Genomic DNA, 19,508 nt, shown 5'->3' on the forward strand with positions numbered 1-19,508 from the left:
GTGCTGTATCAGCAATAGTGTGGTCAGCAGGAGCAGGGCAGGGATCATCCCTCTGTACTCAGCAGTGGTGAGGCTGCACCTCGAGTGCTGTGTCCAGTTCTGGGCCCTCACTTTAAAAAGGACATTGAGGCGCTGGAGGGTGAACAGAAAGGAGCAACAAGGGTCATGAAGGGTCTCTTATGAGGAACAGCTGAGGGAGCTGGGTTTGTTTAGTCTTGAGAATTCTAACCTGTAAGAAAACACTTTCAGAAATCCATTAATTGCAGAGGAGACCTGAAAATGTAAACAAACAAAAACTTTTCTGTGCTGGTGTCCCAAACAAGGCCATCAACCACTTTTTCCTCAGATCTGGAAAGAAACACTTGAGCAAACAGTGGTAATGAAAGCAATGTTTCAATTATTAGAAAATTTAACTTTACCTTCAGACTCTTTAAGTAGTTGGATAACATACTCGGGTGGAAACGATTTTCTTCAGCAACCTGTTCATCATATCTTGGTCCTAACATTGTCTTCAAGGGTAAAAACTTCCCTATGAAAGATAATAAAAATTTTCAGCATTTTATGTATAAGTAAGAACTTAAGAGTCAAAGCAATATGCTGAGTAGTTTTAGACATTCACCTTCAATAATAAATAATTGCAGAAATAGTACTGTCAACACTGGAATTTTTTTAGTTATGAGTTCTCAGAATTCACAAGTTTAGAAGTTTAAAGGAAATACAGGTCAGTTCATCTAAACCAGAATAATTTAACATTTTTAGCTAACTTTTAGTGTGATTTAAGTTGGGGGGCTACAGCACAACAAAATGTAGAAACTTTAAGTTGAAAACACGAAAACAGCATTTTAAAATGACAGTTTGTCATCCAATCATGTAAACATCAGCTTTGATTAACTACAAATATAACACACAGTAGAGCTCCCTGCAAACAAAATTTATCAACACTCTATAGAGTCTCAAATAAGCATCTATCTTTTGAAAAAGACATTAGAAACCACAGAAGACAGAGAGATGTGGAAACTATGAAGCTTTATGCAACAAGTTACCTCAGATGAAATGTTAGTGAGCAACATGAGAAACAGCTTCACTGTTCACCTGTCTGAGACTGTTCCAAAATTTACAGCTAAAAGGAGAGTTATTTTGTCATACTATCAACACTCACATTAAACAGTAATAAATTATAGTTACATCAATTTGTTAGAAAACTTCCACTTTGTTGCCCTTTGCCTTTGCATCCCAACAGTTACACACCCTCCATCCACCCTGGGGTTGGTTGGGTTGGATACCTCTCCTCCATTTCCTCATTTCTTCAACTACCTAATTTTCTTACTTCTTTGTGTTCCTTGTCACCTTCAACACTATCATTCAGCCTTTCTCTATTAGCCCTTCCACTTTAACTCATAATACTCCTCTGTACAGACTGATTACGCGAATCCTAAATTTACATGATCTAGACACAAAAATCTATCATCACCCTAATTTTTGCAAAACAACATCATGCTTGAAAGTTTTTTTGACTTTGCCACTTTTCACACCCATACTAACACATCTAGTCATTTATTATGGAACACAAAGAATGTAACTAAGCTTTTTTAACCAAGGCACTCAAGAATAGGAGCTACACTGACAAAAGAGTCAATGGCTACATAAGAAAACCTCCATCCTTTACAAGGTGCTGGGAAAACAGAAGAGTGGGAAAAGTGCCTGGAGGTTACAATTGTTTCCCCTAGCATCTGATATGAGACTGTACAGTCACACAGAAGACTCCTGTTCTCCATCTTCTGGAACAGAGAATAAACATGTTCATTCTCTTCCTAGCAGCAAACCTTGATTTAATGTCTGATTTGCACTCTGATTTCTTTTTGAGCAATCAAAATACATTTCTGTTCACTGACAGGAAAAGACAGACAAAGTAGTGTAGTCAGCATCCCCTGCAGCATTTGAATACCTACAGACAGCTGTGGAAGTGATGAATATTTCATATAGAGCCCATTTACTATGGCTTTCAAAGCTGAAACACAGATGTTTGGAAGTATTTAGGTGCTCAGCTTCAATAAATTCCAGTTTCTTCTTCTTTACCTGGAAAATTTGCAATTTGTTTTTTGTAAAAACCCCCCCTTCCCTGTGTACATACAAGCCTCTCATTAAGTGTCACCAAGCTACTGAAAATCTAACCTTTAATTCTAAAAAGACTTCTAAACTTTTTGAGTAATGGGGACAAGTATAAAGAAGGCAGCACCTACTGTCTCTTCTACAGTTTTGCTTTACATCTTACACCAAAGAAGTGATGCAGTAACAGCTGATTGCAACTCAAGCCTCCATGCATAAGTTTTTGAAGATTAAAAAATCGTTTGCTGAATTAGGTGATCCAACAGTAACACAGTGATACTTTACACGGATATCACCCCAAGTCAAGTACCTAAACTACATTATGACACTAATTGTAACTCCTCAATAGAATTTCTAAATTAACTTCAAAATGTTACTGGAACCCTGACAACTGATGATTACCTATTTCCACAATTAAGTATAATTTGTCAAAGAGTTTTGGAAAGTGGCTATTAAAAACCATTTTCCAAATTAGTTACCTGTCTAACAGATGGTATTTCTTTAGGCTGAAAAATAGGTAAAAATTCTAAAAATAAGAGCCTCGTATATCAGAGCACAGACATCAAGTGGATAAATCTGAGGGAAATCGAAGTGAACAATGTAAGACATCACATTTTCTATATGTACATGCTCTAACTTTGTCACTTTTTTTATCTTCAAATCTAAATTCTAGAGCATATCAGTGAAAAAATACTCTTAATTTAGCCTAATTTTCTGTGACATGAAACTGTCAACTCAAAACATGACATACATAATTATGTTTGACCATGATATGTTTAGATTGAGCATTGATTAGGAAGGCTAGACTCAGTAAAGTGACTGAAGGGTATAAAATTAAACTGTAAAATCCACAATTTAAAAAAATCTATCTCTAAAAAGTAACAATTTTCTAATTCAAGAGAACTATGCTGGATCAAAGCATCCATTTCACCTAGTATGTAATCACCAGCACAGGCAAATAAGAATTAGGAAAAAGAGTAAAACAGTGACAATGACAATCCATGATCAGATTATCCTCCCCAACTACAACCAGCTATAGGTCAGAAACTTCCTGAATCAGAAGCATTACTCTCTATTTAAGATGCTTTCTCATATGCAATATGGATGTTTTCCATAATAGCCCACAGTTCTGCATGCTACATGTGTCTAGAATAGGATTAACTAATATGCATCAATGGAAGGAGGCTGGAAAACACTGCTGAGACACTTCTCATGCCTTTTCTTCCATATCTTGCTAGCACTTTTCATGGCAAAATTGCCAAGAGAATGGTTTTTCAGTGGTCATGACAAGTAGGTATCTGCTGAGATGCTGATGCCAAGACAGTAAGGCTGAAGCATCCTGTTGACTTCAGATCTAAGCATTCAAGAAACATCTTTTCATCAAAATGACTGAACTTCTACTACAATGCAATAAATGTGAAAATGTGTGATTCTGAGGAACTGCTGTACCATAAAACCAGAAAGTGGCACAAGACTACCAATACTTAAAGCAGTGGACTGGAAAATAATGGGAGATGTAGATGAATTCACCTTGTCCGGGATAAAGGGCCCTGTTAACCTGAATGAACCCAATCTCACCAACAGCAGAGTTTCAGGCCTCATTGGTACTTGTATTGAGGTCATCTAGAAATTCAAGATGCCACAACCATGAGACACGAGCACCATGATCAAACACTTGATGAATATGAGTCCACAGAAGCCATACAAACTTTGCTTAGCAACACTAATACACTATCAGATGGAAATAAAGACGCACACAAGTGTTTAGAAATCTGATTAAAACACTAATTAAAACTAGAATGTAACATATCTGGGAGATAGTAGTACCACATCAGTTAAGCCCTAAAAATTGTCTCCCATAAAACTGTTAGATGTCTTTGAATGTAAAACAGCAAAGAAGGGAAGAAGACCAGTGGCATATCATTACTTCTGGTAAGTTGTTCACACTAAAAAACTAAAAATCAGGTAAACAAGAACACATCCTGATTAAGCACCCAAAGAAATGAGCCAACACTTTCACCTTTTTTACTGTGCATTAACTTCCTGTGAATGATCCCATGGAATGGAAAAGAATTACCTTGCAGTTCCTGAATAAACAAACACACAAGCAGTGATGGCACAGCAGATGACACACTGATGACCCTCATTCAGGCTTACTTTAGGTTGCTATTTCTGAGAAACCATGGCTCAAAAGACAGACAAACAAAAGCCACAGCTAACAGAGATCAAGAACTTGCTGAGAAGAAAAACACAGAATAAAGAATCATTAGTCTGTTTTTGTCGTGGTCAAAGGCTTAGGCTATCAAACCTCTCTAATTAGACACAAAATAACGAATGTGGCCAGGAGAAAGAAATAATGGACATGAGCAATCCAACAACACTGTTATTTAATTGAGCCAAGTTCAGAGAAATACAAGGAATTTGAGGGAAACCAGTAACCCACAAAATGAACAACTGATATTAAATACTGACAAATGCCAAATAATGCATGTTGATGATTACTGAGGATTAAACCAACTGAGATGCCCCACCAGGTTCTAAATAGTCATCAGTGTCTTCCATTCCACAACCAACTGCCAGCAAAAAAATGTAAGATGATGTGGAAACGTGGCATAGAAAACGCAGGAGTTGTAACTATTAAGCAAGTCATGGCACAGTGCCAGTTTAAATAACACATTGAGTGGCACATGTTGTGTTTTGAAAACATACCTTTACATCATCACAGAGAGGGATATGAAAGGAGTGAAAACTAGAAAATATTGGAGAAAAAAACAACAACAACAACTAGGGGTTGGAATTGCTTGTATTATAAAGAAAAGAAGATCTTGAGAAAACAGAAAAGAGATATGTTTGTTTATCTCATACCAAGCAGCAGAGGAAACATTCACCTGAAGTCAGTATGATAGTCAACACACAATCAAAATGTGTGATGACAAAATGTCTAGATGACACTGAATTCACTGCCACTGCATGCCAGAAGATTAGATACCAAGTAACAACCGAGACAGTGCATCATGGGCAAGAACACCCAAGAAGACAGTAGCCACTGACAAACCCTGAAATACAAGTGTAACACTGGAGTACAACACTTTAACTCATTTTCCAGCTAAAGAACTCAGGAATGCATTGGTGACTGGAAGGGCACTGTCAGTCAGTGGAGTAACAAATTGACATAGATAAGACTTCAGAGCATTCAGTTAAAAGAACCAAACATGGAAGAGGCTGCACAGAGGACTGGTATCCCAGAATTGGTCAGGGTGGAGGGGACCACAGAGGGTAACCTGGTCCAACCTCCCTGCTAAAGCAGAGTCATCCTACAGCACATTGCACAGGACTGCGTCCAGATGGCTCTTGAATATCTCCAGTAAGGGAGCCTCAACAATCTCTCAGGGCAATCTGTTTCAGTTCAGTCACCTGCACAGTAAAGAAGTTCTTCTTCATGACCAGGTGGAACATCCTGTACATCAGCTTTTGCCCACTGCCTCTACTACTGCTGCTTGACACCACTGAGAAGAGCCTGGTTCCATCTTCCTGACACCCTCCCTTTAGATATTTATACACATCAGTGAGATCCCCTCTCAGTCATCTCTTCTCGAGGCTGAATAAGCTCAGCTCTCTTAGCTTTTCCTCCTAAGAAAAATGCTCCAAGCCTCTGGTCAACTTAGTAGCTCCAGTATGGCACCCTCTGCATGCCTGGCTGTCGCCTCTATCATCAGATGTGACAGACAGGAAAAGTTTTAGCCCGAAACTGAACCAGTGCGAGGCGAGAGCCCAGCACTAAGGCTCCGTGGGCAGGGGAGGGCCCGTACCCCTGCACCTCGGGGTGAGGCCGAGGCGAGTCCGTGTCAGAGAGGACCGAAGGAGGGCGAGCCCGGCGCTGAAGGCAAAGCGCTGCAGCGGGCCGGGCTTTAAGGAGAACAGCCGCCCAATGGGAATCAGATCCGGGACAAACACCGGCCGGGAGCTCGGAGGAGAACACTGCACAGCCATAGCCCCGGGACAAAGAGCTCCGGCCGGGACAGAGGGCGAGAGGCCGCGGCGGCCCCCGGCGATGCGGAGGAGCGGGACCGGCGGACAGCGGAGCGGGCAGGGGAGGGGGCCGCGCCCGCCGCCGCCCCGCGGCCGCCCCGGGGCCGGGCAGGGCCGGACTGGGCCGGGCGCTCACCTGCCACGGGCTGTCCCCTCCTGGGGCAGTGGAGCCAGCGCGGCGGGATCTTGTTGAAGGACATGGCGGGGCCCGGGCAGCCCGGGGGGGGAGGGAGGGAGGCAGGGAGGGGGCGCGGGGTGCGGGGCGGCCCCGGGGCGCTCAGCGGCCCCTCGCCCGCGGCGCCTCCATTCACACCCGGCTCCGCCTCGGCCGCCGCCGCTCACAGAGCGCCGGGAGCCGCTTCCGCTTCCGGGGCTCCGGGACCAGGGGTGGTGCCCGGCCGGGAAGAGGGCAGCGAAAACTGGCGCTGCTCGGCCTGAGAGGGGAGGGGGTCGCGAACTGCTGCAGCCTCCTCCTCTTTGTCCACAGGAGGGCCACAAAGCTGGAGAAGGGGCTGCAGCACAAGGTCTACAAGAAACGCCTGGGGGAGCTGGGGGTGTTTAGCCTGGAGAAAAGGAGGTTCAGGGGAACCTTCTCTCTCTCTACAACTGGCTAAGAGGCGGCTGCAGCCAGCTGGGGCTCGGCCTCTTCTCTCAGGCAACCAGCAATAGAACAAGAGAACATAGCCACAAGCTGCACCAGGGGAGGTTTAGGCTGGATATTTGAAGGAATTTCTTCACAAGGATGATTAGGCATTGGAATGGGGTGCCCAGGGAGGTGGTGAGGTCGCCATCCCTGGGGGTGTTTAAGGAAAGACTGGACATGGCAGTCGGTGGTGTTTGGTCATAGGTTGAACATAGGAGGGATCTCCGAGGACTTTTACAACCTAATTGATTCTGTGATTCTGAGTGAGCACCTTCAAGCCGCTACAGGAAAGTAACAGGAGCTCAGCTGGAAGCAGCGGGGGGATCATTTGTCCAGCCACAAGAGCAGTCTACAAAGGCTGCTGCAAATGCAGCGTTTACACAGGTCTTAGGGAAGACCGAGCAGGTGCCTGAAAGAGAACGTAATCCACCGCTACTGAAGTAGCAATCTGCATCAGGTTTGGGAAACAGTCTGAGCTGAAAATAGCTAGATGCTTGGACAGACATAATTCCTCAGCTTTTACTTTTTGCCAGATATGCTGTTATAGCCAGAAGTGGATGTGGAAATAGGTGGATCCTTCCAGTGCAGCATATTCTAATCACGATGTAACAGGCTTGCTAGTGTAGCAGAGATACCTCTGTCCTGGGCCTGCTCTTTCTTTTGTGAAAAAGCACACCCGGAAGGATGGCATGCAGAGAGAAACAAAAATTTGTTTCCATACAGAATGCCTGTGAAAATTCTCCGTGGGCTTTTAGGGGTCTGTTACATGGACTCAGTTGAAGAACTGCAGCCCTGACGTGTTTGTCCAAGTGAAAGGAATATCTAAGGTGTTTCCTGGTTTAACTCTTGTAGCAACTAAGCCCACACAACCACTTACTCTCTCTTGCCTGTAGCAGGATGGGGTAGAGAATCAGAGGGGTGAAAGTGAGAAAGATCAGGGGTTGAAATAAATATAAGGAAAAATAACTAATTGATTTACTGTTTCCCATTGGCAGGCATGTGTTTAGCCATTTCCAAGAAAGCTGGGCTTCATCATTCACAATGGTGACTTGGGAAGAAAAACACTGTAACTCCAAATGTCCCCTCCTTCTCTCATTTTTTATTGCTGAGAACATCATATGGTCTGGGATATCCCTTTGGTCAGTTGGGGTCAGCTGTACCAGCTGTTCCAGCTGTGTCCCCTGAGAAATTCCTGTGCACCCCGAGCCTGCTCACTGTCAGCGCACCAAGAGAGGCAGAAAAGGTCTTGATGTTGTGCAAGACCTAATAAGCATTAGCTAAAACATCCCAATATTATTTTGGTCACAAATACAAAATGCAGCACCTTAAAAGCTATTTCTATGAAAATTAACTATCTCAGCAAAAAGCAGTAGAGGTGGCTTCAGTGAATCATTAAGAAACAACAGCAATAGATTATTTTTGTACCTGGTTTTCCAGTTACTTGCATTTCAGTACTGTTCTGTCTGTACTTTCTGTTTTGCCATAAGGCAGGCGTGCTGCCTTTTCAAGTCAGTACGTGCCACAGCTTGCAGAACTAACCAGAGTTGTGTATACACACATATATAGGATAGATATAATAGGAAGCTCTTAGGTTCTGTGAATACATTAAAACAATGAAAATAATTTCATCTGTCTGGAATTTACTACAAACTTCATTACACATTTTCCTCCTGTGTTTTATAACTGGATTTTATTAGACATAGTTTCTTCCCTAGAATATCCTCTCATAGTAATTGAGGTATTCAGTTAGGTAGTTTGCATAACTGAGTCATTAGGTTCTCATACTATGTTGGAAGTTTCTGAATTTTGTCTTCTAAGGCTTTTGTCATCATCAGATACTAATCTTCTCATCGTAGCTAAAATTGAAGGTCTTGCTACAGCAAAAGACTAATCACATTAATTTCCCTAACTGCTTGATGGGGGTTAGAGTTGTTTCTTTTTTACTTATAGAATTTTTCCCCATAAGTTGCTGGAGACTAACTACTGGGTACTTGTGAGTGCTTGACCCAAACAAAGAAGTGGCCAAGGGAAAGGGTAGCACTGGGCTGCACCTTTTGCTTTTGGGTCTCTGGGAGTTGTCTCTCGGAGGGGGAGATAACGCCAGGTTTGGGGCAGTTCATCTCTTGCTCTCGGCATTGGAGAGAGAGGACGGTCGGGCTGCTGCTTGCTGCAGGAAGAGTTCACTGTCACCACCCTGTCCCATCCTGGGAAATCTACCGTCATCTGCTTGGGTGCCCAGGAATCCTGAGCTCGCCTCCTCCTGCCCTGCTGGGCCGACCCTGTCCCACCGCCGCTGCTTCTTCAGCATTGCTTTGAGGCTTTTCTGCTACTCTGTAGCCCTGCACTGCCCAGCCCTGCCGGGACACCCCTGCCTCCAGCTGCCAGCACAGAGCTCCTCATCTCATCCACCAGCCCGGGACTTTCCACCCTTCCAGCTCGGCCTCTCGGAGTCCTGCAGGGGCACCGAGATCAAACTGCCCCGGGCTTTCTGTGAAAGAAAGCCCTCGAGGTTCCTGGTTCTGTTTATTATTAATGCTGTAGTTGTTGTTTGTTTGTTTTGCCATATATGCTAGTAAAGAACTGTTATTCCTATCCTCATACCTCTGCCTGAAAGCCCCTTTAATTTTCTAAATTAGAATAATTTGGAGGGTGGGGATTTGAATTCTCCACCTCTAGGGAGGTGCTGGCCCTCCCTAGCAGACACCTGTCTTTCAAACCAAGACACTGCCAAATGTACTTCTGTTATGTTACTTTATGCTCTTTGAAATAAGGTGCTGATTTTCTTTTGCAGAACAAACAAGCAACAAGTCAGACACCAGGTGGTGCTGAAGACTGGCCAGAAAAGAAAGTGAACTGAGTGCATGTTCAAAAAGAATGAGAAGCAAAAACCAACAGCAAGAGATTCAGTATCTGATTTCAGTAAATTGGGAACGACGTGCTGTAACGTCAGTGGTATGGCAAAATTAGGAATGAAACCATTTGGAGAGGGGAAGATTAGTACAAAAAGATAATGTGAAGTAATCTGTTCTCATCACCTAGATTTCAGATTCTGATATGCTTTTAAACAAGTGTAAGAGCTGCAGATCAGAAATATCATGTTATATACATATAATATAAAAGAGGAAGGTATATTTTATTTAGCAATTCCCAAGGCAAGTAATTGTTTACAGCTGATGTTATGTGCTATATGCATATATACGGACTTTGCCATATTAGACACTTTGAAATGATTTATGCAGGCATCTGGTGATGTTTGCATGTGACATCAAACACTCTTTGTGAACAGGCATGTCCTGCTTGCCTTTATACTGACAGTTAATTTTACTCTTCTGGTGTCAGCAGAGGAATCCAAGTCTCTCATGTCTTCCTGTGACTTTCCAAAGCTGACATGGCTGTGTCTGAACAAGGACTGTGAGGGTGGCCATAGTGGTCATTTCAAGCATTGCTTTGAGAAAACAACTGCAAGGTGTTAATAGTCTATGATATAACATTTCTCTTTACTGTATATAAATTTTCTTTTATCTTAGAGGTACTTAGATGCTTGTACACTTAACTCCAGTTTCTGCTTACCAATTTTAATCCTTTTCCTGGCAGAGCAGACACTACAATCAAGAAGTCATTTTCCCAGGATGCAGGACATCTTCTGTGCCACGGATATCACTGCTTTGGTTTCAGCTCAGCCATGTTGGTTTAGGTGGTGGGGAGCTGAGTTTTTGTTCTTCCTTGACTTTAAACCATTAAAAAAATACCACACAGGAACTGCACACACAGAGCTTTTAACTCTTTTTCCTAATTACGTACCAGTTTGGGTATGCAAATTACATTTACCCAAATTGTTGGTGATGAATAATTTTACACTTTTAATGTCATAAATTATATAGCCACTTATAATATTAAGTTATGTGTTTCACAAAAAATGAATAAATTAGGTACTTCTCATGACAGAAGAACACATGGTGTTGCCCTCTTCTATAGTGATAGAGGTCCATGACCCTATTACTGTTCTGCTTCAGTATAGCATTATTTTCCACGTGTTCATAAAATAATAATGAATGTAATATTAAAAACATCCCTTGGAATGCTCTATGAAACAGACATTTCTAGTAAATCTATCTAGTAAATACATTTCTTTAAAAAAAACAAAAACAAAAACAAGACAAAAAAAACCAAACAAACAAAAAAAAAAAACACACACAAGGACAAACCTCCCAACAAACAGATTATTTGCTAAGCTGAGCTTGCAAAAAGATTTCATTAAGGGAAAGTAATTGTGAAGGATGCTAACTGTATGCAAACTTAATTCATATAATATTATTTTTCCACTTTGTGGCATAGGTGTTCACTTGGAAAGAGACTTGATGCAAAACGCTCGTAAGTACATGGAACATAGAAAAATATGGTTTTTATTTACTGAATCAATTGATTTATTCCTTGATTATTGGTTTTAATGTTCATGGCAAACTGACTTACGAGTGCACTGTTCTTTTATGACTGATTTCAGCATTCATGAATCTTTTGTGGGGAGTACTTGTGAAGAAATATTTTGACTTCGTTACTGCAGTTGTTTTTTATTCCAATAGCACTTACATTCTAATGGTATCATAAGAAAAAAAAACAACTGAAAATAGTAAAATTAAAGCATAGTTTTAGATTTCAGTGGAAGTTAATATTATGGTTGCTTATGGTTGCTAATACATATGTAGGCTTCTACATTTAAAAATCTGTGAGTATGCACTGACTCTTAAAAAAATCAAAAGAAAATTCCAAGAATGCAACATTCTAAATTCATTCCTATTTGTTGGGTGTCAACAAATATTTAAGAACCTAACTTCTGAGACAAATTATGTTTGCAGGTTTGAAAATTAAAATAAGATTTAAAAAGAAAGTGATTTTTTCCTTATGTGTATACAGTATGAAAAAGGGATGTTGAAACAAAGTTTTGAGTGCCACAATATATTTGAGAAAATAAAATGTCATTTACAGTGTTGTTTCTAAAGCGAGCTTTGAGAGAAAGTCAGCAACAAAATTACCAGGTTTTAGTCTTCATGACATTAGGGGGCACCACAACCTCACAGACTTGGAATGATGTAAGTTAAAGTATGGTTACTTTTCCCGTCCAAAGTAAACAGGGGACAGCATAAAACAAAATCAGCTCCTGGAATCATTCTCTAGTGCGAGGTTATGATACAGTTCTTAATAAAATTTCAAACAGAAGACAGCCCCTACATTCAGTAGAGTATAGATGACACCCTCCTTTTTCTAAGGGTAATAAAATTAACAGACTAATGGATACTATATATACATCCTCCTTTCAAGTCTATTTAAATCTTGAAGTTTCCTTTCAGCTGAAGCCTCTAAGGTATCACAGTGTTAGTTCAATCAGTGGAGTGAATCTCTGTGTGGGCAGGGACTACAGAGTGAGCTTGGGACAGAGCTGCTTTAAATCCGGGTCCTTGGACTGGGTGTCATGCCTGGTGTAATCACCATAAGCTATCAGTGCACACCACCAAACACGGCCGTGCTGCACGGATGACGTGTAAATCTCACACTGCAAGGGGGGACATTGCCAGTCTTAGCCCAAGACAGGCAGACGTGGCAGATGATTTACTTAGTAGGCGATTTCCTCAGCAGACCTATCGAGGAAGAAGGTGTCTCTTCAGAGGGCTGGTGTGCTTGAAGAAGGACAACAGCTGTGATTTCAAGATCTGTTTTGCAGGCCTGAAAAACAAGATGCCTTGCTATTGATCCTCTACAGCTGAAATGATGGCGTGCTTGATGTATCAGAGATAAGAAGCTGGACAACAAGCTTATAAGCAAGATGCCTGTCATTCCTGGAAGACTAACACTGGTCTCCCTAGTGTTCTTACAGCTTGACCTAGACAACTGAGCTCTGAAGGATGATTTTTGATGGAAATCCACACTGTAAAAAATATCCACATGTAACATTGAAGAGTATATGTTCTACTGCAAAAAATGAATCATATGATAGTAGTGTGCTTTGAGTACAGATGAAGTAATCAAACAATTAAAATGTCATGAAGGGAGATGACTAGCAGTAGGGCAAAGTATGACATGATATATGAGAAACTCATCTAATTTAATTAAGTGGAAAGTATGACTCATAGTCTTTGGAGCTGGGCTGGGGAGTGACGATTCCACAAAGTAAAGCAACGATCTGATGCTACAGTTTCTAGTTTCTCTATTGTCTGAATATGGATGCCTTAGTAAAAAGCTCGCCCTGACTGGAGGCAGTGGTTAAAACTAACGGAGTAGCTGAGGTCCCGGTTAGTGCAGGAGGCAGACTGGGGCAGAAATAGCTGTTAGAGAGCTACTACTTCTCTACAGCCTGAAATAACAAAGAGTGGCAGTGTTTCAGCCTGTAAACCTGCATGCATGATGATTAAGACCTGGGTTACTATACTGGCAGAAATCTTTCTCATGTGGTCAGTCACACAAAGAAAAGATTATTACTCATTGGCACTCTCAGACTTTCTGTATCATAATTTTGTACCTACAGATATATATGCTATGATTCTGTATATGAATATATAGGCTGTGCAGAATAATACATGTAGGACCTATAATAAAGTACCTGAGAAAATACATACAGAGTTGATTTTATTTATAAAACCTTATTATCCAAAATATGTGTAACATACTATACAAAAGTAAATGAAGACCACAGTCACTCTTTTGAGATGCTTTAAGTCCTGAAAATACCCCAAGAAACTGGCCAAAGGCAAAGGAAGGGAATACAGACTAAAGCAGAGGGATCAGCCTGACAGCCCCACAGGCTTTTTAAAAATCAAACCTGAATATATATATTCTATACAAATTAAGGTATGGTTATATATATATATATGGTTATACATATAATCAGATGCTTAAACATTGCTCTTGTGAGGTTAGCCTCACTTTCTGTTGGTGTGCATTGTGGAACAAGCTGTACAAGAACACATGCTACCCTTTCCCAAAAAAGCTTCACTCCAAAGTAGAGAGAGGGAGGGGTATCCTACATCTGCAGCATCACTGATCTAGAGAACTTTAAGAATAAACTGATAAATGTCATTTTAAATAATGATGTTGAATAGGTTGTAAATTCTTGTCATCCAAGCATTACTTAGAGAAAGGAAAAAATTAATTTTTGTTTGGAATATGTCTGTAACTTCCTATGCTCCTTTCATATTCTCATCACTTTAGGCTTCACAGAACAATGATATTTTATTATGGACATGATAGAATAGGCTTGGCCTCAGGGAACTGCCTGTAGTCCACTGCTGTTTATACAGCTACATTGGAGTCAATGCCACGTCTTTCCACTGCTGGGTTTTACCTACTGCAACTAGGTTAAGAGTAATGAAAAAAACCCTTATCATCCTTATACTCAAACCTCCACTCAGTGTGGAAAATGGCCTTGTCCAGATGGACTTTTAGGGAATTACTCAGAGAGATTTAGTTCCTCCAGAAAGGGAAGGAGGTAAGAAAATTACCCTGTACTTGTCTGAAATTAATTTCCGAGATCTCTGAGTGGTTTAAAGTTTTGTACAATCTGTACACTCTGAAAGAGTGCAGGCTGTTACTGGAAAATGTTAACATTTCTTCAGAAAAGTCACTTTGTGAAGTCCTGTATCTAGCTCAGCCCTGCAGAAACAGCTTCTCAAAAATCCCCTTTGGGAGAAAAATCTCCACATGTCCTTCTACTTTCTGGGAGTTAGATCTGCTAAAATGATTTCAGTTTGGTTGCTTGGGGTTTTTTTAATATAATTGGATGTTTTGTCAGAGACCCACTATGTCACACATTCTAGGCTTTCTAACCCTCAGTGAAAGACTTAGTCTCAGTGAATTTAGGCCTGACCTATACATGTTCTCTAACATGGAGAATTAGAAAAACATGCCAGCATGTGTTGCTACACAACAGCAAAGAGTAGTGAACAGAACTAAAACATAAATTATTGGACAATGACACAGAGATAAAAATGCCCAAATGAGTACAAATACCATGTATACAATGCTGGTCATACACAAGGTTATGCTATTTTAAAATAGGAAGCCAGCTTTGATTATTTGTTTCAGCTGCAAAGTTTGATTACCACAGAGGGAACAGGGAGGACAAAAAGACAAGACATTTTGTCCTGAAAAACAGCCCACTTCATTATTTTCTATTCTTCTCTGTACTGCAGTTGTATCAGCTTTGAAACAAGTAGAGCTGTTGCTAGGTGATCTTCTTTATCTACTTTGTAGCTGGAATTTCAGCCAGGCTGAAAAAGAGTTTTTATATCTCTAACAGCATAAAATTAAATTCTAAGGCATTAATAACTGTTTTCATACAACCCTGCTTCTAACTATGGGCCTCTTTCCTGGGGCCAACCCAACCACCAGCACAAGCAACGCCCTTTCGTAGGCTGCAGGTCAACATGATTTAAGTGGTAGCAGCTGCAAACCCTCCCTGAGCATTTCCCTTATCTCAGCTGTGTGCATCTGGCTGGAACACCCTTTCCTCTCCACGAGGATTCCTCCCTTGTGCTGAGCAAACATCTGTGCCGTGGGACAAGGCTGGGAATCCATGCAGCCAAAAACAAACAAGTCTTCCACTCCCTCCTTGCTTGGCTCAACTGGGTAGAGTTCCTCACTCTGGTTTATTTTGTGGCTGCCCAAGGAGTCTGGGTAAACTCAGAGGGAAATGCAGTGGATGAAAAGGAACAAGTGGTCATGGCTTGGGCAGGAAAGAAGATGTTTGGGCTGCTTGAACATATGCCTGGCATTGCAGCCAAATATAAAAAGATAGCCTCAGATTTTCTTAGGTTTGTGATCTACCAAGGAAATCTGGGTCAGCTTTATGTGTAAAGCTGAACTAATTAAAGTTATAATTGACATTATTTATCCAGATCTTGAAACAAACATGTCATTTATACCTTAACTGGATAATGTGGGGGAGCGGATTTTATTGTTCTATCTCTTGAGATTTGCAATATAGAGAAGACAAAGTTAAACCCAGGACAGTTGTCACATAACCACAGTCAGCAAACTAGGGTTATATCCCCTGTTGTTCCTGATATACCTATGTTTTGTTCCATCTGTTACTGATACCCACTGTCACCATAAACAATTTTTTTTTTTTTAACTTTTGGGTGGCAAAACCACATGTGCAAAAATCAGCAATTGGCTGGGGTTTTTTGGAGGTTTTTTTGGGTTTTTTTTATGGGATGAGGGCTACAAAGGATAGTTCAATCACATTCATCATGTGTTTAATGTCAAGTATTATTTTCTTCTATGTGACCCATAACATGCAAAACCCTGACAAGTATCTGTGTATCCAGTTTCGACAGCATTAGTCACCTTGGAGATACAGTAATTTCTGCCACTGAAGGAGAGGGTGGCCTGCAGTGTGTACTTGCCAGCCCCGCAGATCCACCCCAGCCAATGTGGTGGTACAAACAATCTACCACCTGGCCTATTTATTCTTTATTCTGCCTTCTAGAGAAGCAACCTGGAGCCAAGCTTTCAGAGCTCCCTGTGAGATCGCTGATCTCTCTCTGCCCTAAGGGCATGCCACTTCTTCAGCAACTCGCAAAAACTCTTCTGCAGTGAGAACTCACTTTCAATCACACCTGCTATTGAATAGGTTGCCAAAATACAAGTATTTCAGCCTACTAGCACAGTGGCTGAGCCAACACGCTGTATACACAAAGTACATTTGTTAATTTATCTTCTTAGGAGTTGTTCAGAACAACAGTGTAACCCAGAAAAAGGAGTCCACTAACCAGGAAGGAAAGCTGGGAATGGAAAAAAGGGCTCAGTAGTACCATTCCCTGAGGGAACTGTTAAGAACTGAAAAGGGATTAAAACAAACAAACAACCCACAAAATTCCCCCAAAACAACAACAAAAAAGCCTAACATATAAAAAGTGTAACAGAGAAACCTTTTGATAGGACTCCCCAGTGTTGGCATCATCCAGCTGCCTTTTCATAGAAGTAGTACATACTGTTAAAGATAGGTTATCTAGCAGGCAGCAGTGACAAGTCATCCTGCTGTATGTGTCTCATGCATGTGTAACACGGTTTTATGTTCAACCCGGGAAACTTTTGTTTCCCAGGTACTGTGCAAATGGATATCAGCAGGATACTTAATTCAAAGTTCATTTACAGATTGATAGAGAAATAAATATAGTTTTGTCCCAGTCTTGTTTTGTCTGTTAGCCAAGCTGAACTATTTCTGAGACAAAGCATTGACCCTTATCTTGAGGCATAGCTTATAAATAATCAAGGTCAAAGAGCACACACAAGTGATTTCACAACCATAAGTGCTGATGAATGAATGCCGCAACCAAAAATTCCTACAGTGCTACGTAAATTCCAGTAGTCATCAACAAGTTACGCAAATTTTCTGGTTTATATTAACACGTAAGGGTAACATGTTCCATGACTCCTGCTTTGCTGAATGTCCCGATCAGTTACCTCACTGTTCAGTTAAAGTGTAAGAAACAGACTGTAGCATGAGGTTGGACTGAAGTCTTTGCAATCATTGCTGATAGGTATTTTAATTAAAAAAAAATCTACATACTTATAAGATCTGCACAGCTGACCATTATTAAAACCTGAATTTTAACAACTTTTAAGCTTGACTTTTTACAGCTATTCTACCCAGTACAGTCCAACATTAATTTTTGTTTTGAAACAGATGTTTTATCACTTATGTAGAATTAGTGTTTTGGTCATGACTTGCATTTTTTCCATTGTCTGTGCAGCACAGACAGTACGAATAATCTTGTTAAAAAGGAATTGATTTGCCATACTAAAATATGTACACATGATTCTTGGTGAACAAAAGAAAGGAACTGTTTTGGCATATTCTGTACTCCAAACATTCCATCTCATCCTTTTTCACCATGATTTCTTTCCAAAGTCTGTTGCGAGTAATAAATATAACACATCCCACTGAGTTTAATAACTTCCACAAAAATACATCCAGCTCTTTACAAAGTCAGCAAGAGCCCTGTGTGAATGCATGCCAAAATGAAGGCAGAGAGACCAGAATTTCATTTAGCAGTAGCCTTACTACAATATTTACTTAATCTTTCTATGATTAAAAAGAAAAACAATATAATTTGCTTTGGGGACTTGCACATATTGCATCACCTCACCATGTCACGTTCTGTTTGGTGTTCTATAACCCCAGCCTTGGGAGCCTACGTAAGCAGCAGCTGATTGATTTGCACCTCTCTTACCAGATATATCACAGCACTCACAGTTATAATAGTACTATTTTGCAAGTAGTTTGTAATTTTTATTTGCATTTGTTGGCCTATTATTAAAATAGATCTGAACCAAATAATAAGACCTAGCCCTCTCCAATTACAAATGTTTAATTTTTCAATAATGCCTCCTGTTTAGTATAATTATCTGCTATATATGTAGTTTCTGACTTGCCAGTGCCTGAGGTTTGATTTTAAAGCAAGACAATTGGTGGTGGCTATTCTGGATGCAAGAAGCATTGCAGAAGACAGCAGCACAGAATTATGGAAAAAGAAAGTGTAAGGTAATTTACTGTGACATTTTAAAGGCTAAAGGAATGTATAACATCAAAAAGGAATAGGTCAGGTAGGCAGCAGAAGCCTCAGCTAGGACTTGTAGATAGCCATTTGAAATTTGAGGCAAATAGGAATGAAAAACAAGGACAGCTAGAAGAGGACATAACTGAGCTAATAGGGGCTGGTGCCTTGCCAGTACGATAACACAAATGTAGGAAGTCATGCAATTGCAGACAGAAGATAAGTGGGATCAAAGAACAGCACAAATAACTAATGAGGTCCAGAACAAGGTTTTGCCAGGGGAAATGGGGTACAGCTGGTGGCTGTCGAAAATGGTGAACGGGGCGGGGGAAGAGAGGGTGGGGACACAGTTGTAACTTTCCAGTTCCTCTCAGCAGACAAAAGAAAGCTGATGGCAGCGGAGCAGGAGAGATGAAAGCCTTGTAGTTGCACATCTCTTTCTTTAAAGAGGGAAACAAAACCAAACTAGATCGGTATCATCAACTATAAATGGCATGGAGGAAGAGTTTTGGAAAATGGAAAATCACAGTGTTGCTCAGTGGTGAGAAACTCCCCTCCCCTTCCAGCAGAGGACACGTCACTGGAAAAGTCCCAGCCTGCGAAAAAAAAAATCCACTGAGTAAACAAATTGCACAGGCAGCGAAAACAGAAAGTGGAACAAAGTCAAATGATACTTCGGTTTTAAAGGAGTTCATTTTCAGGTTAGAATTTCCTTGAGTGGCATCAGCTCAAGTTCAGACGAGAAAAATCTCATTAGAGTGAAAATGCCTGGTAAACTTCACTGCTGATATTAGGCCATTGAAAGAGAGTTCACTTATTAAAAATCTAAGATTTCAACCTGGGAACTTTTGAATTTTCAGCTACTGAGTGCAGTAAAATGATCCCACTGACAAACCAGATACCCAGGATTGGCGAAGTTTGTGGGTCCCCCGTCCCCCCCACCTTTAATTTACATGTATTTCTAGACAAACTCCTTAACTAAACCTTTCTGAACAATTCACTGGGCGAGGCTCTTTGTCTTGCAAGCAAGTTCATTGGTGAGAATTTTTCCAGCCTGTCTATAAAGAAAACAAGGGGAAAACTTCCTTGGTGACAATGAGACAAGAAACACAGTGTTGTATAAAATTCTAGGATTCTTACCTCTCTAACTAGCATTCATAAAAATAAAAATACTGACATAA

At 40.8% G+C, this 19,508-nt stretch overlaps 1 protein-coding gene and 1 long non-coding RNA gene across 5 annotated transcripts in view; one reads left to right on the forward strand and one right to left on the reverse strand.

Moving 5' to 3' along the window:
- RNGTT (RNA guanylyltransferase and 5'-phosphatase) overlaps positions 1-6,407 on the reverse strand; it is a 172,766-nt gene extending 166,359 nt beyond the window's left edge. The window contains exons 1-2 of the mRNA XM_063389629.1: positions 6,272-6,407; positions 420-529 (exon numbers count right to left, since the gene is read on the reverse strand). Of these exons, the coding sequence (XP_063245699.1) occupies positions 420-529; positions 6,272-6,335 (174 nt within the window). The 5' untranslated portion in view covers positions 6,336-6,407. The remainder of the gene's footprint in view (positions 1-419; positions 530-6,271) is intronic.
- An 87-nt stretch (positions 6,408-6,494) lies between these two features.
- Positions 6,495-13,369, forward strand: LOC134546657 (uncharacterized). Of its 4 annotated transcripts, none has more exons than XR_010079232.1 (3): positions 6,495-6,659; positions 7,774-9,730; positions 10,373-13,369. It is a non-coding gene; the product is annotated as an uncharacterized LOC134546657 (long non-coding RNA). The 4 variants fall into 4 exon arrangements; XR_010079231.1 differs by having other exon boundaries at positions 6,504-6,659; positions 9,570-9,730; XR_010079233.1 differs by having other exon boundaries at positions 6,552-9,730; positions 10,373-11,149; positions 12,495-13,369.
- Positions 13,370-19,508: the final 6,139 nt, after the last annotated feature.

Source organism: Prinia subflava, chromosome 2 (genome assembly GCF_021018805.1).
Source record: "Prinia subflava isolate CZ2003 ecotype Zambia chromosome 2, Cam_Psub_1.2, whole genome shotgun sequence".
In the NCBI taxonomy this organism is placed as follows: domain Eukaryota; kingdom Metazoa; phylum Chordata; class Aves; order Passeriformes; family Cisticolidae; genus Prinia; species Prinia subflava.